This window comes from Montipora foliosa, chromosome 6, assembly GCF_036669935.1.
Source record: "Montipora foliosa isolate CH-2021 chromosome 6, ASM3666993v2, whole genome shotgun sequence".
Classification (NCBI taxonomy): Eukaryota; Metazoa; Cnidaria; class Anthozoa; order Scleractinia; family Acroporidae; genus Montipora; species Montipora foliosa.
The window spans coordinates 17759789-17777768 of record NC_090874.1 but is presented as its reverse complement, the minus strand read 5'-3'; the positions used below and the strand labels follow the sequence as shown (position 1 = coordinate 17777768).

General features: G+C 41.1%; 1 protein-coding gene and 1 pseudogene across 1 annotated transcript; one reads left to right on the top strand and one right to left on the bottom strand.

Moving 5' to 3' along the window:
- Positions 1-2337: 2337 nt before the first annotated feature.
- Positions 2338-3670, top strand: LOC138005118 (uncharacterized protein F54H12.2-like; annotated as a pseudogene).
- Positions 3671-13065: 9395 nt separating this feature from the next.
- LOC138005117 (sarcolemmal membrane-associated protein-like) lies at positions 13066-13548 on the bottom strand. The gene has a single exon (XM_068851394.1). It carries the CDS (start codon positions 13546-13548, stop codon positions 13066-13068), a length of 483 nt encoding a protein of 160 aa, XP_068707495.1.
- Positions 13549-17980: the final 4432 nt, after the last annotated feature.

The following is a 17980-nucleotide window of genomic DNA, read 5'->3' as shown; positions in this document are numbered from 1 at the left end:
TTTACGAATTTGAGTTACAGAAAGTGATAGAAACGGAAAAACACCTGTTTCGTATTGAAACAATTTTAAAACGCAGGGGACGAGGAGCGAATAAGGAGGTGTTGGTACATTGGAAAGGTTGGCCAAAGAAATACGACAGCTGGATTCCGCATAACCAGTTGGTCGCTTTACAACAAACATGATTCAAGATAGCGACTTTTACGTGACACTTCCCAGTAATGCAAGCAGTAATTTATTTCTAAACAATTCCAAGTCCTCCTTTCGCGTAGCGCTACCTCGACAAATCTATCTGAAAGATGAAGAAGATTGGGAAGTAGGATTGCATCATATCGTGTATCCGCTCTCAATGTTTGACATTACAAATGACTGCAAACATTCTCACATCATGCTGGATCGTCGAGGTGACTCCACACCGTTTGTATCACCCGAGGGCAAGTATTATACAGCCTTAGATGTGACAGAAGGAATGTTACAATGCCTGAACATCGCTGACCCACCATCTAAGATTGAAATCACAGTGGACGACGAATGGAATGTAACGTTAAACTCGCAAACTGAAGGACTTCTGATCACAGCTCGCGCGTTGGGATGGATAACCGAAAACAACACTCTTACACCCAGCGTTCGTTTGGATGCTGCACTCACCTTAGAAAGAAAACATGGTCATGATTGGTTCATCTTACCAGCTGGCACATCCATCACATATCCTGGTATTTACATCTTTCCTCCTTCGCTGTCGCTTTGCTCGTGTAAGCAGAGACTGGTTCAAGTTTAAACCAATCTCGTGGAACCGTGGCAGGTGGGTGACAAGCGCTTACCTCTCCTACATGAGATGCTACCCCTGGGCAGTTTTCGAGAAACACTCCTTGAAGAAAGAGAACATATTGTGTACCTACCTTTGCGGACAAAGATATTTCAGACCATTGAAATATATTTAACGAGTGGATACGGTCAAACGCCAGCATTTTTAGACGGTATCGTCAGCGTCGTTTTACATTTCCGCCGTCGATCAACATGACCAACAGTTTTTACATGGTGCTGACCAGTGATGCAAGTCTGACTCAGTATCCAGAAAACAAGGCGGCCTATTTTAAGATGCAGCTACCAAGTCAACTACACCTAAGTGAAGACTGGGAGGTGGCCATGACACGCATCATTTACCCTTACACCTGGCAAAACGTAGGTGAGAATCAATTGTCCTACACTTTGCTTTGTAAGACTGGCCCTGAACCCTGGAAATTGAACATCCCTGTACCAAATGGCATTTACCGTACGGTCAAAGATGTTATTCACGGTATGACAAAGGGACTACACAATCGATTGAGAGACATTTATATGAAGAGTGACAAGACCATTACGAGTCTGGAAGGAAACGAGTGTTTTTACATTTACGAGAAAGCACAAGATTACTTTGAGTTGAAGTTACCAGCCGGTTGGTATCTGATTCTACCAAAGACATTAGCTCGCACCTTGGGGTACTTAAACCATCAGTATAATATTCCTCAGCTGTACCAAATCGGAGGCCTTGTCCAACAGAATGATGATCACAGCGTCCTTCTTGCGAGGACAGCGACAACACTTGTCAGAAAAGACGAATTGGTATGGGGATTGCTCTCGAGAAACGCTTTTCAAACCATCTACGTGTATTCCGATTTAATCGAGTCTCAAGTAGTGGGAGATGCTCAAGCCAACTTACTTCGGATGCTTGTTCCTCGTGGTCAGCCGGGGAACATGATCACAGAAGAGGTCAAGGTGCCCTCCTACCATAGACTCCGTACAACTGTGTTTTCATCCGTGGCGATCAATATAAGGGGAGACACAGGTCAATTGATACCATTTGCTTCTGGAGCCGTACGCGTGACCCTGCATTTTCGGCGTCGTGATATTCTATAACAATATGTTATTACCTATGAACCACCGATATTACCCATATGGACGACATGTTGTACCCTATAGGCAGCACGGTAAAGGAGGAGACATTAGTATCTACGGAGGAACACACCCTTATGGTCAAGGGGGCAACGGCTTAGGTGGAATGTTTCGGTCCTTGTTCCGTTCAGCAACTCCCTTTCTCAAAACAACAGCAAAAAAAGTGGGAAAACGAATGCTCGATACTGGATTGGAAACGGGAATGCAACTTGTCCAAGACGTGATCAATGGTCAATCTTTAAAGAAAGCTGCCAAGACAAGAGCGAAAGCTGCTGGAAAAAATTTACTCACAGGGGTCATTGATGACATTACACAGCAAGGTCGCGGAAAAGGAGTATATAAGCGCGCGGATACGTCAAAGCGGCGCAGTGAAGGACAGAACACGTTCAAGACTATTTTTGATTAAAGATGGCATCAGCTCACCCTCTCTCAGCCCCTGGTGCGAATTCAAGTTTACAATTGTTTGATGTACCTGTGACAGATGTATCGATTGTTAGCAGCAAATGGATCGATTACGAACCGGTTCAAACGGGAACTAATCCCATCGAGTTTGTCATCAAACCGTTAGCTGACTACATTGACATTAACAAGACAGAGCTGCAATTGGTAGTAAAGATTACCAAACAAGATGGATCGCCCACAGGGGATGGTAAGAAGTACACTCTGGTCAACAACGCCCTTCATTCCATCATCAAACAGTTTACCATCAAGATCAACGAAACGCTGGTAACAGAGCAGTCAGACACTCAAGCATACAATGCTTACATCAAGACCTTATTGAACTTTACGGAACAGGCCAAGAAATCGTACTTGACCAAAGCTCTGTATTACAAAGACACTGCTGGACACATGAATGAAGTAGATAATACAGCAGAAAGTAATGAGGGTCTGAATAGAAGAGCCACATTTACTAACAACGGCGCAGAAGTTGGGTTGGTCGGAGTACCTCTTTGTGACGTGTTTAATATTGACAAGTTGTTGCTTGACGGTTTGGAGATCAAAGTCAAAGTGGATCTGAACAACGATGCTTTTGTTCTCATGGCTGGGGAGACTCCAAACAACTGCAAACTAAAGATCGATCATGTCTAGTACGCTTCGCATACGCACAGTGCGTGTTGCAGACAGTGTGAAACTAGAACATGTACAGATCATGCAAGGTCACAAAGGGAGCGCACCGCTACCAGCCATCTATACCCTAACCAGAACCCCTACGCAGGCAAGGATCATCCCTCAAGGAGTCTTAAATCACACTGAGACAGATTTATTCCACGGTTTCATTCCTCAGTGCATCATTTTTGGGCTCGTGCGAAACGATGCCTTCAACGGAAACCTCGCAAGAAATCCTTTCAACTTTGAGCTGTTTCACCTGCAAGACATTCGGCTGACTGTGAATGGAGAAGAAATGCCTTATTTTGCGCTGGATCTGACGGGTGGAAAAAAGATCGATGGCTACAACACGCTGTTTTCAGGAAGTGGAGACATGAATTGTGGGCACGGGCTTGACATTGATAGAGTGGATTGGGAGAACGGATACGGTTTGTTCCGTTTTGATTTGACACCGGCAGGAAGCGGACATCCCGATCATCTGATACCTCATCGAACGGGCAACGTGAACCTGTACCTGAAATTTGGAACTCAGACGAACTCAGTTCTGAATTTAATTGTGTACGCAGAATTTCAGAATCAGTTGGAAATTGATCGCAATCGTCGCGTGGTCTACGATTTGTCACAAGGCTCTTAGTTCATCGTCATGCATACAACCCAAGAACTATGGCAAGCCTGTCTTTCTGACCCTGTGTTAGCACCTCTCATGCAAGGCGTATTTCCAAGGGATAGGCTACCTGTCATCAACACCTACCCAGCCGGACTCATCGCGAATACGGACCCTCATGACCAACCTGGGACACATTGGGTGGCTATGTACTTTGAATCGCCTCGTGAAAGTGAATTCTTTGACAGCTACGGATTTCCTCCTGAAACTTACAACATGGATACCTACATTCTACGGGAAGTTACCTATTATAACGACAAACCACTGCAAGGACTGAATTCGGATGTTTGTGGAGATTATTGTTTGTTTTATCTCATTCGGCGAGCACGGAATGTTGATATGAACACTGTTCAAGCTAAATTTAAACGATATGATTCTCAGTGGAACGATGCACAAGTTGAACGCAGTGTACACGCTTATTTTAATTCAGTCATTTATCCTAAAGTTAATGATTGCTTTCAACAAGGTTGTAAGTCATTTCGCTGTGTCCATAAGCAATAAAATCACGTTGAAAAGTAAAAAAAAAAAATGTTGCTGTTTTTGTGTGTATTTGCTAGTAAAAGGGGTGGGAATTCTATCTCGTGTACACAAATCGTTGAAGCTTCGTCTTGTGAACATGTCTCAATTCAAGTGCCCCAGCAGTATTATCATTTCTGGCCCCAGCCAATGCGGAAAAACAACATTTACGCGCCAAATACTTCAACACACAGATTGTTTATTTGAACGCTCCATTCGCAAGATCGTGTATTGCTACGGTCAATGGCAAGATTGTTTTAAGGAATTGGTAAAGGAAGTCACGTTTATGGAGGGTATTCCCGACGACATTCCCGCCTTATTTCCACCCCCTCATCGTCCTGGTCTGCTCGTGTTAGATGACCTCATGAGAAACTGTAGCGATGACGAGCGCATTTTGGATTTGTTCACCAAAGTGTCCCATCATTGTGACGTCACCTGCATTTATTTGACACAAAACCTTTTCCCCCCAGGAAAGTTTTCCCGGAGCATTTCTCTTAATGCTCATTACATCATTGCCTTTAACAATCCTCGAGATACTTTGGGGTTGAGGACACTGGCACAACAGGCGTTTTCTGGGCGCGTTCCATTTGTGTGGGAGAGTTTTCAAGACGCTACATCACAACCATTTGGATACTTAATGATGGATTTACATCCACGAACCCCGGACATTCAACGATTGCGAACAAGGATCTTCCCAGAGTCACATTCATATCCCATTGTTTACGTTGATAAGAAAATATATAAAACCGATGAACCCTTTCCGGTAGATTTCATTTAACGCCATGGCTTTGCAATTGTTGCACCGCGAGGAGACAGTAAACAATCAAAGTGGTGGTGACATGACTTTGCGTTCTAGAAAGATTTCAAAAGCTACCGGCGAGAGAAGAAAACAAGAACTCGTCAAGGCTTCTAAAGTCAATCAACATTTACCCTTTCTCTGCACTTGTTTTACAAGCAGAGGGAAACAACGGAAAGAGATGATATCTCACGCTAGTAAGGGACAAATAGAAGCCATCAGTGAAGTCGCTCTTAATCTACTTAAAGGGAACATTATGGTTCCTAGTTCATCATTTAAACGCTTGAAACCACACAAGTCGAAACTCCTGTATTTGACTCGCAAGACACCTAGTCTGAAGAAGAAAAAAGAAGTTCTCAATCAGCAAGGAGGATTCCTGCCAGCTCTCGCCTCTTTGATTGCACCGTTCGCTTTGGATTTATTGGGTAAAGTGCTAAAATGAAACACGTACAAAAGATGATGTTGGTCCCAGAGCATTTATTGCAAAGCCTTGAGACAGAGCATCGCTTAACCTCACCTCCGCAACTCACGACCTTGACGCGCCTGGATCAAGACATGAAACATATCACGGATTCTACTTTGCCCGAGGATCAAAAAGTGGCCTTATTGGATCAACTATTACAACGGTATCAAGGTTTGTCAAAACAAATGAAGAGCGAAACGAAGACGAAACCTGCAGGGACAGCGACAACAAGTCCAAATACGCCCACTCCAAACCATTCTCCAACGATATCCGAGGTACAACCCAAAAGGACAGCACACAGGAAACTTCCAACCACACCCGTTGGTCCATCCAAAATTCCTGTCAGGATAGAAACACCACCTTCTCCTATCGAAAAGGACACAGATCCCTGGATCTTTGAAACGCCCCCAGATTCCACGGAGAAGAGAGTTATTAAAAGGTCCTACAGGGCGAGAACACCTATGGTTGCCCGATTAAGGAGTAATACAAAGTGGGAACCTTACTGAAAAATAATGATGCAATGTACTCCAGTGAATTACATTTTTTTTCATCTCTCATTTACGCGTGTGTTATTTATTGTTGCTCTAAACGCGTTGAAATAGTGCATGCATAATAGAACACTAATGATGCAGCGAATGCAAGTGAATTACAACATTTTTTTTCTTCTCTCATTTGCGCGTGTGTGATTTATTTTCGCTCAAAAAGCGTTGAAACAGTGCATGCATAATAGAACAATCATGATGCAGCGAATGCAAGTGAATTACAAAGAGAACTACTCTCACAAATATCACATTGTGATAAGCGTTCTCTGTTAATTCAGTAAAACGCTTGAAATGTTTGTTGGTGTGTATTTATTGACTTAACAACTGTAATCTTTGTTGTACATAGAGTGCGTTTTCAAAACAACCTTTTTCGGATTAAGGTTTGTTTAAAGAGAACTATCTCTCGCAAATATCACATTTGTGATAAGCGTTCTCTGTTAATTCAGTAAAACGTTTGAAATGTTTGTTGGTGTGTTTTTATTGACTTAACGATAGCATTCTGCAAATAAAATCGTTCGAGTTAGTCCGGTCTCGAATGTTTCATATTCTGTACGTCTGAACAGAACTGCATTATCAGAGTCACAGTATTTATTTAAGCGCAACGCAACATGTTTGTTTTAAGGTTACGATAGTCAAATAGTCGAAGAACAATTATTTTATATCAACTTGTCACTAGAGTATCTTTTAATAAAGCGTTTGAAATGTATATTGTTGTTTGCTCACTGCGTCAAATATTGTGAAAAGTATTTTGAAATACGATATGAAACCAACTCCCGCTTCACCATACCACAGTATAAAACGCCTCTCAAAATCCAAAGGTTTTTTTCAAGCGTTTTCAGAAAAGGCTTTATTCAGTTCTGTTGAGTAGGCTTTCTTTGTGTCTGTGCACTGAAGGATGTCTTTGTGTATTCTTACATAAAAAAGATTGCATTTACCCGTGTTTCATTCAAGCGCGAGGTTGAAAAACTTTCCTTAAAAAAGGTTGTAACAACGGAGTTCACGTTTGTTTTAAAAGCGTGAAAGAGTTGAGAATGCTCCTCTTTTCCACACAAAACAACTTTTTTTCTTCTATATTCTTCCTTCTTCACGCTTCGATCGCCTCTATGCAAATTTAGTTTAAAAAAGAACAAAGCGTTTGCGAACTTGTCCAGGCGTGTAAAGCCTTTTGTGTATGTGTTTTAAAATTCTGTTTGACTCGCTTCAAAACAATAGGGTTCTCACTTCACTTTCTAGGTACGTGACCCCAAGCCCAGAAAGTTAATGTATACTGACGTCAACGGTGTCTCATTGGCCCGTGATGACATCACCTTGACCTCATTGGCTCCCTGTCTTTCCCATTGTTCTTTTCGCTATATATTTGCGTTACCACCCGGATGGCTGGGTGGAAACAGAACACAGGCACAGCAAACACATCTCGCTTACTTTCTCAATAAAAGAAACCTTCATGTACGTTCGTGACTAGCATCTCATTAACCTAACCCTAATTTATGCGACGACCTGGGATGCACGTGTTGTTTCAGGTGTTAGGGTTACAGCCGACATTGCGTCATGCCCCAACATGCCCCTAATTTATGCACGCCCCCTTCTTTTGTATTTTGATTGATGACGTCATTTGATGACTACCTGTCAAATCCGGTCTGAATGAGCGCATACAACTACTGTCCTTTTTAGGAATAAGTTTAACAATTCCGCGTCTTTGCGATACTGAAAGTGTTCCTGTTTCATACGAATAGTTAAAAGAACTTACCAAGATATCACTCACATCATTTCAAAAAATCTTGTAAAATTCGCAAGGGAGGCCATCTGTTCCTGACGTTTTGTCCAAATTCATACTGTTTAGCGCTTGCAGACATTCTTCCCTATTCAACAAGCCTTCGCAAACAAGTTGTTCCGCATTGGTCAAATAATTTTGATTTTGCTGTGGTGGGAAAAAAACGTCACTAGATTTCTCGTTATTGGTTTTGGAACTGTAAAGAGTTTGATAAAAAGACTCACACTCATTCAGAATTTCTTTGTCTGTATCTGCAAAATCCTTTTCACTGATTGTAAGTTGAGTAATTGTTCCTTGCTTGCAATGTCTCTTTTCCAGATTAAGAAAATATTTGGTATTTTTTTCACCTTCATTATACCATCGTGATTTCGATCTGATAATTGCCCCTGTTTATTTTATATTCCATTAATGATTCTAATTGTTCTTTCTTTGCTTCAAGCTGGGTCCATATTTGTTGTTTTCGAGAATCATAAATATGCATATCACTTAAATCTTGTTCCAATTTTGCAACTGATTGCTCAATTTCTTATAACTCGTTTATTATTTTCTTTTTCTTGGAGGCTCCAAATTTTATCGATTCCTCTCTAACTTTCATTTTAATCATCTCCCAGAGCAGATTAGGGTTAGTAAACTCATCTTCCCTGTATTCATCTTTGGTTTGTTGTATAATCAATTTGATTTGATTAATATATTCTGTTTCAATTAAAAAGGAGGTGTTAAGTTTCCAGAATCCTCTACCTCTAGTATTAGAATGTGGCGAAATTTCTAAAAGGATCATTAAATGGTCCGTTTTATATCCCGGAATGATATCTGCTTTGATTATGTTACAAAGTATTCCTTGACTTACCAGAAAACGAGATGCTTCCGTGAAGCATACACTGGGTTGCCTGTGGTACGTGTTACAGAAAATCAGAAGGCACTGAATTGTGTCGTATTGAAATACAGCATTCCAGTCTCCGAAGAATAACAAATCAAATAAAAGAGAAGCGAGAAACATTGGCTTCTGGGCTGACATGTTGATAATTTTCAAGTTCCCTCACAACTTCTTTTCACCAGAAGTGTGCCCTCTGAGCATCTGACAGCTTTGTAATACTAAAATTCACTGAAGTTAATCCCTTTCGGGCGGGGCTAGTGTCAGGATGGGAGACCAAAACAATAAATCCCTGATAAAAGAGAAGCATCTGACGGAAAATACTATTGACGCTAACAAATGCGAACTCAGCAAGGTACAGATTCTGTTAGCTTGCTTTATGCAACACAAATATTGATGCAAAAGCAAATAACTATTGATACACAGTTTTTAGAGAGAGCAGAACGAAGTTTCCGGGACGGTCGATCGAGAATAAAATATTTACGACATGAAAACAACATTAATTTTGAACCGTGAATATAGAATATAAAAAGTTACGATCAGCGACAAACATTTTGGGAGACATGTTTTGCTACGTTCAAATAAATCGCAAAATCGAAAGTGACATGCCGGAATTCAGCGGGCGCCGTGATTAAGTTACCGCGGCATGTTTACTCGCCAAACAGTGATGTATCTGTGTCAAATGATGGCAAGATACCGGGTTTTTGAAAGTTTCTTTTTCTGTCAGGTGTTATAAAGTTTGACAATGAAATGAGCGAAGTCAAAACAAAGATCACAATCGCCCAACTCTTGTTTATGCAAAGTCAAAATTTACTCTCCAAGACGCGTACGACGTTATTTATCACCAGGTAATTCCATCATTTTGGAAATAGCAGCTACTTTATTATTCATCTGCGTCACAATTTTTCACTGATTTTGGGACTCATTTTGTTGAAAGTCAAGCACGTTTCCAACAGGCCTGTGAACCCTTCCTGCTTACAGAACAATACTAAAAAACTTCTCCCATATCACATTTCAACCTTAAGCTCGAAAATTCAATACACAACATGATATTATAATTCACAAAGGCAGGAAATACCACAGAATCCTTTTCCAGCGAAAATTTTATTGAAACAAACAACATATTTGCTCTTAGGGACTGTGCAATAATTATCAGGAGGGGGGGGGGGGGGGGGAGGCCCTAAAACCAGAGGGGGGGGGGCCTTAAGTTAAAATAATGGAAAGGAGGGAGGGGGCTCTACATTAGATTTCTCAAGTAAGTTGAGGGGGGGTCTTAATTAAATTTCACAAATTCGATAATGAATAAATAAACATTTTCCAAATAGACAGATGCTACGCCTTTGACTATCCATAATGTCTAAATATTGCATCAACATAAACAGATGCTTTAACTTATTTAGAATGTCAACATATGATAGATTGAAACAATCGCTCATGCACAGAAGTCACAAACCACGTTGTGAGCTTTGCCAATAAAACATTTGTCATTTAAGAGGTCCCGCAGACATGCCAGGTCTGTTCTTGATTTAAACAGCGAGAGGGTTTCTAAGTCTACAGTTTCTAGCTGAGGAATGCCACATACTTCTGTTTCATAGTTGTCATCAATGGGTTCACCTCCCAAAGACCGAAAAATTATACAGGTTCGGGTCCTACGGCTTTCTGAGGCAGCAATCCTCTTCTTCTCCCTTTTTTTCTTCTGTTCCTTCTTTTTTCTTGATTTGGATGCTTTAGATTTGGCACCAATAGGAAATGTCGCTTTATATTTAGCCAGCACCCTATCCAGGTCTTCTACAAGATGCAGAACGTTTAAACCGACTTGAGACTTTATTGAATGACGTTGTTCAGTATTAAAATTGTGTAAACAGCTGAGGCCAGTCTTCAGTGTTTTTCTAACTTGGTTACGACAGCATTAAGCTTGTCCTGGATATCATTTGCCTCTTGTTTGCAACGTCTGATGTTGCTGTCATCACGGGGAGCTGGCTTGTAATCCTCTAGGAGAAACCTTCCTGCACAAGCAGGGTTGTCGGATAAAAGATATTGGTATCTGTTCTCAAGTTTTTCAATATCTAAAAGTACGGGTTAGAGAGGGGGGGGGGGGGGGGGGGGGGGCACATCATAATTTTGAGAGAACGCGAGGGGGGGGGGGTCACAGTTAATCTTGACGCTGCTGGAGGGGGGGACCTATCTAATTTTTCCTTTGGTGAAGCTCATTTTAGGACCCCCCCTTCCTGATAATTATTGCACAGTCCCTTAGAGGTGAAAACCTCTTCCTATTTCATTGCGTGCGTGAAGACAAGAAACTCACTCGTGTCAAATTACCATGTACTTCAGGTAAATACAGCTCACTTTGATTTCGTCTCGACGGGCGATAGATTGTTGTCGAAGGCCATTACTCGTCGCTTTTGAGATTCCTGCCTAGTTTATCCAACTGACTTTCCATTATTGAGCTCCATAAGGGTATATTTTGTTTAAGGATCCACCAGAACGCCATTCGCGTTACATGACTTTCGACGCCATTGCAGGCTAAGTTAATGATTCTACTGTGTCCACCAGAGAAATCTACGCAGTTCCACTACCCTCTCGATCCTAAGAAAATACGCGCAGAAGGCTCTATGCACAAAGACACCACTTACCAGGGGAGTGACAGGCAAGACTTTTACCGACACGGAAAAAAATACTAAAAAAAAAAAAAAAAAACGGAAATCTACCTATTTTCCGACTGGGTTTGCCATAGGGCAACCCAGTAAAAATCAAGTCTGCAGTAAACTTCCGGTTTTCTTTGTCACCACGTAAATTTAAAAAGTTCTGGGTTTAATACTCTCCAAACATCGACTAAATCTAAGCTTTCGCAATAGTTGTTGATGATTTCCAATGACTTCTTATGAGTCCTACTCATACCACCTTTTTTATCCTTTTCAACACTAAGCACTAAATTAAAGTCACCTCCTAAAATTATATCTTCGCATTGGAAATCAAACAAGTGGTCAAAGATCGAAGTGAAAAAAGAAGGATCACCTTCATTTGGTGCATATATATTTGCTAAGGTCAGTTTTTTTCCACTGGTAATTAAGTCACATATTATAAAGCGTCCCTCGGGATCAGTATAAGCTTTGGAAATTTGAAAATCGAAGTTATTATTGAAGAGAATAGCAACACCAGTGCTTTTGCTTGAGCCGCAACCGAAAAAGGCCTGATAGCCCCATTCTGCTCGCCATTCATGCTTATTTTCTTCGGTACAATGGGCTTCTTGAATAAAATATTTTTTTCATGCGTAACTAGTTAAAAATCTCACGACGCTTAACCTTGTCTCCTATTCCTCTAACATTCAAGGATCCTATTTTAAGGCCCGATTTTTCTATGATTTTTTTCTGAGTATCACATTGGACACCCCCCACCCAAGAACACCTCCAATAGTAACTATAGATGTAGACTATAAGGTCAAAGAAAAAAGTAGAACGAAAAGTTAACAAATAAACAAAGGAAAAATGCACAACCAAACAGTGATAAAAACAAGTGTAGGACATTAAGAGTTTAGGAGTGTACAACTGATTCGTTTTTGTTCTAATCCGTTCGTTCGGCTTGCTGCTCGCCTCTGCCATAGACTCATTTGAAAATTTAAGTGTGGCTTTTAGTTAAACCATATTCAAGACTCTCACCGCCCTGTTATAGCCAGTTCCCTACCAACACGCCAAAATTCACCATTAATGTATAACTTATCTGGTTGCGCCGAACTGAAAGCTGCTTGCATTCCATTTCCTCTGGCCTTTTTCAATGTTACCACTTGTGGTTTTCGCCTGTCTATGATCTCAGTTGGTAAATCTTTAAACACTTGAAAATTAGTGCCACGAAGCCGGCGGCCCGAAGCTAAGATGTCCTCACAGTCTTTGTACCGCAAAAAGCGGGCTAGTATGGGCCGTGGTCCTCCATTTTTCCCTTTGCCGACCCGATGAACACGTTGAATCTCGACCCTCTTTGCGTCTTCATAACCAAGTTCTTGTTCTAAGAAGCGACGGAGTGTTCCCTCTGTATCTTCCCTCTGATCCGCCCCTCTACTTGTAAAGTAAAGTAAAGTGGTGCATTTATATAGCGCCCTTATCACTAACCTCTCAAGGGCGCTTTACAATGATCAATTTACCCCCAGCAGACTGGAAGCATATACAGGCGCAAATTGCAGCCGCTTCTAAGCAGTCCATGCATGCTGGTACTCATTTCACCGACCTCGGAAGGGTGGAAAGCTGAGTGAACTTTAGCGGGAAAGAAGGTCGCTAAATATTCCAGTCTCGGCAGAACCGGGAATGGAACCCGGGACCTTAGGGTTGAAAGGCAGAGATCTTACCATTGCGCCAACCCCTCCACTCTTGTCTCTTGTCTCTCCGCTCTTATGTTCTTACGCCTCGAGTAGGCTTCTAAATATAGATTTTATCGTGCAGACTCTTCGCTTTTTCTTCAAGTTCTTTTATCTTTTGACTCAAATTTGCCGTGTTTGCCCCTTGCTTGTTTTCCATAGAATCCATTTTGTCTTTAAGCTTGATATTGACATTCTTTAATCCTTCCTTCAAATCATTTAATTCTTGTTTGGCTGTACTTTCAGATTCTTCAAGTCGCTGTGTCCTCGATTCTAAATTCTGTAACTTGCCTTCAATATTGTCCAAAGAACTTTCTATTTTATCAAGTTTCTGAAGCTTCTCTAGAATTTGATTTAACATTTCGCTCACACTCTCCGACATGTTCAGTACTGCCAAGACTTCATCCACGCTAGCTTCTTCTTCTTCGTCGCCCGTGCCTTGATTTTTTACCTTTTTCTTGTCCGGAGAGTCGTTCTCACCCTCTGTCGAGTTCGATGACCGGTTTCGGCGCTTCGTGAGATACTTTTCTATAACATTGGCCATTTGCCACTTCAAAGAAAATGTAAAAAGGCGGACGGCTAAAGCCAACCACTTACGCCGCCATTACTTAAACCCAGCTTAAAATTAGTTCTGGGGATCTTAAGGAGGCCCTGGTCGCAGGAACGTAGATGGTGACCAGTAACGGAGTATGGCTGTAAATATTCTTGAATGTATTGTGGGCCTTGATTTTTAAGAGATTTTTAAACTAAAAGTAACAGCTTAAAATGAACGAAATAAGCCGCAGGAAGCCAGTGAAGATGAAATAAGGCACGCGAGAATGTGATCAAACTTGGGAATCCTAAAGATTAATCGAGCAGCGGCGTTGAGCACCTTCTGTAAACGATCTATCTGGTACTTGGGGACGCCAAAGAGAAGAGAGTTGCAATAGTCCAAATGTGAAGTCTCAAATGCGTGAACAAGAGTTTTCGTGGACTCATGCAGGATTAAAGAATTTCCTAATTTGACGAATTTTATACAAGCCATAAAAAGCCTTGCTGCATATCTTACCAATGTGAATAGACATAGACATATTAGAGTCAAACCAGGTACCAAGTCTCGAACACTGTTGACAGGCTGGATGGTAGAATCACCGACCGTGATGGAATCAATTGCGATTTTTGATGTTGGAGGCGGGAACCAACAACTAAGAACTCAGTTTTCGAATCGTTTATTAGCAGGCGGTTATAAATCAACCAAGCGCGGACATCTGAGATGCAGGCCTCTACAGAAGCTATGGCGTGGTCTTGTGAAGACCTGTCATTAGGTCTAAACGACAGATAAAGTTGTGTGTCATCAGCATATCCGTGAGCAGAAGGGAGATGGTTAGCAATCACGTGATATAGTCGAGATATGTATAGTATAAATAAAATAGGTCCCATACAGCTGCCTTGTGGGACACCACAGCTTAAGTGGAAGTCATCAGATGTGCGATCGTTAATGAGAACACGTTGTTTTCGGCAAGTTAGGTAAGATGCAAACCATTTATGGGCAGAGCCAATAATTCCATAATCGTTTCCAGAACGTTAAGGAGAATTTGATGATCGATAGTATCAAAAGCAGCACTAAGATCCAATAGCACAAGAAGCGTAATTTCCTGACGGTCCATTGACATAAGAATATCACTTTGAACCTTAAGCAATGCAGTTTCAGTTGAGTGAAATCTTCGGAACCCTGATTGTAAATTCGGCAGAGGAGCATTGCCTTCACAGCGCTTAAACAATTGAGAAAGAACTGCCTTTTCAACGATCTTAGAGATAAACGGCAGATTGCTTATGGGACGAAAATTTTTATAGGTTAACTCAAGGCCGGATTTCTTTAGCAGAGGTTTCACAATTGCAGATTTCCAATCATCGGGAACGTAGGCGTGGCGAATAGACAAATTAACCATGTGAGTAATGGAGGGGGCAAGGACGTCAAGGCAAGACTTCACAAGCCATGTAGGGATCGGATCCAGGGTGCAAGAAGCATTAGACGATTTACTGATTATATTACAAATACCTTCAACTGATAAGGGCGAAAAACTATCAAGTTTTAGCTGCAACGCATTTGCCTGATCAAGAAGATACAATTTTAGTCAAAGGGCTTTCTTGTTTCCATGCTCATATGAATATTTGGCAATTTTTGGCACGGTCCTCTCAACTATACTGATGATATTTGCTCCTCTTACTCCGCGACTGTAAAGGCGGTGGTCTGGCGAGATCAACAACTGCAGCCGCAACTTGATTGAATTCATTGCGTCCTAGAACAACATTTTTCTTAGGAATATCCCAATCTGAAAGAAACCACACTGCGCAATTTTAAGAAAGCCTACCAGAATAAACTGCTAATTCAGAGACAGCAAGGAAATGTACCACAAGTTACGTAGCTTGAGAGGCCACCGCGTGGTTCGTCCCCCTTTGCTTCTTGAGCTTGACTGCAAGCTAATTTCATTTGTGAAAAACCTCAGAGCCAGAGGAGGAGTGGTAAATGGCTGCGTGATATCTGCAGCTACAGAAGGGCGGCAGCCCCCCAGTCTCAGAAATTTTCGGGCAAAACGCTCAAAATTCGGGCAACAAAGAAACGATAAAAGATGGAATTAAAAAACATATAAATAAGGCAAAAATATAAAAAAGAGCACTTGAAGGTATAAAAATATTACTTCTGTAAGTTAAAAGATATTAAAGTCCTTGTTTTGAAATAAGTCCTTCCGGTTGATCTTAAAACATTTGAATTGCTCGGCTGCTGATCCGGTGATCGCTGGCATTTGCTGCAGTTCGCGCCAAACTTTCGCGCCTATGTTGATCTCCGGATGTCTGTTATCAAGCCACGACACGCAGGCTGGCTTGTCGCATTGTACGATTATCTAACCGGCGCTGAAGGAAGGAGATGTATCCTAAAGGGATGGGAGAAAGCGAGAGTCAAGGAAATTGCCAACAGCGACAAACCACTACCACCTGTTGATCCATTTGAAGAAATCTACCTGTCTTGATCGGTGTTTTTAGAAAGTTAATGGCTAGGTACTCGTAAAAGGAGCATTGACTCTGTGTGACAATGTAAATATGAGTGAGGACAGCATGAAGCTGAAGATATGACATTATAGTTGCAGTTTTATTTGTTTTGTTAAGTTTTATAACGTTGTATGATTTTTTTATGATTTATTTTAAATGAACCCATTGACGTTTATGTTTTTATCAAATAAATTTTCTATTTCGTAAGAAAAATTGTGTTTGTTCATCGTGGTAAAGTTCATATGATAATCAAGGTATTATCGTTTGTCTCACGATGTGGTCACTTGTGATATGAATCGCCAAGTAACTACATCATGACACAAACGATTAATAATTTTAATGTTCTATTGTCCTCGCAAAAGTTTTGAATGCCTTATTATTCGCCAGAAAGTTTCAGCTTGCGAAATCGCGAAAAGTAAGTGACTTATGTTCCAAAATTTACGAAAAATCGCTAACTTAAGGTGTTGCTAAATCAGGATTTTTCAAAATCGCTAAATTAACGTGTCGCCAAAAATTTCATGTAATAAGGTAATTATTAGAACAACTGAAGACTTATCTTTTCACAAATTTTCAGTTTGATAGGGCTGCTTGTCTTGTGATAAAGCAACCCTGGTGAAAATCCTTAAAGCATCTTTAAAGATCTTCAAAAATCTTCTAAGACCTGACAAAGGTCTTTAAAGATGAAGATCTTCGCAGGATCCTTGAAGGATCCTTATAGTGATCTTGAAAGGAACTTTATTAGGATCCTTGAAAGATCCTATGAGGATCCTTCACGGATCTTAAAAGGAACCTTAAAGTGATCTTGAAAGGATCTCTGTTAGGATCCTTGAGAGATCCTATGAGGATCCTTCAAGGATCTAAAAAGGATCTTTAGAGTGATCTTGAAAATATCTTTAGAAGGATTTCTTACAGATCCTTCAAGGATCTTGTAAGGACCTTTATATGAGTGAAGTGTATAAAATCGCTAAAGATCCTATGAGGTATTACGTACATGTACCCTCAAGTATCGTCAAGGCACCAAACTTTGAACATAAAAATAATCACGCTGTACACGAATAAATTAAAAAGAAAACTTTTATTCTGATGTAATCCATGGATTGTCGGAAATATCAGTAACAGATTACCTTGTTTGATGAACTCGTAATAGCTGCAGGCCGGGCCAGAAGCAATATGAAACAGTATACTCTCGAAATATCAAAGAATTCGTGTCAGCACGTAATCCTTTAAAAAAAGACCAGGGCTAAAATACAGAATTCAGGGCCACATCTAGAGACTCTAGTGACGAATCGGCTCGACCAGTATCTTTTCACATTCCGCTAAGGGTTATTTCAATGAGTCTGCTATGACTTTTGCTCAGTTTTTCTTTAAAGTACAGATGATCATGAATCGGAGGGTTGTAATCCTCCGCCATCTTCGATAACACGCGAGAGATAAACTTTGGTCAGCAGTCACCAACGATGGCTCCTCTTACAGTTCGGCGGTTTTATTTTAAAAAGGAAGAGAAATCAAAAGCGTCTGAACACGAATCACCAGATTCTTCAATGGGCGAAGAACCATCCTGGCTCGCGCACAGTGCTTCGATAGAGCAACAGTAGGAAACTAAGTGAAGACGAATCATGACGACTAGAGCTTGCGTTTTTTCTTAATGTTTGGCGAGGACAGGTTCAAAATTCGGACCGGATCAATCAGATCGTTAATCACCTCGGATCGAGCGAAAAGCGGTTTTGTATAAAGCCAAAACTGTTCGACGTATGCGCCGATTTCATGAAGGTTAGCTTAAAGATTAGGGCTAGGGTGATCGACTTCCCGAGGTATTCTCGTTTTTGTTACGTCGATCCGAGGTGAGGGATCCAAGTAGATCCCGTGCAACTTTTGTTCCTGCCTGTTTGAAGATGATGGTAGACTGCAAGAACAGATAATTTATAGTTGGACTTGGCGAAAAGTCGAGG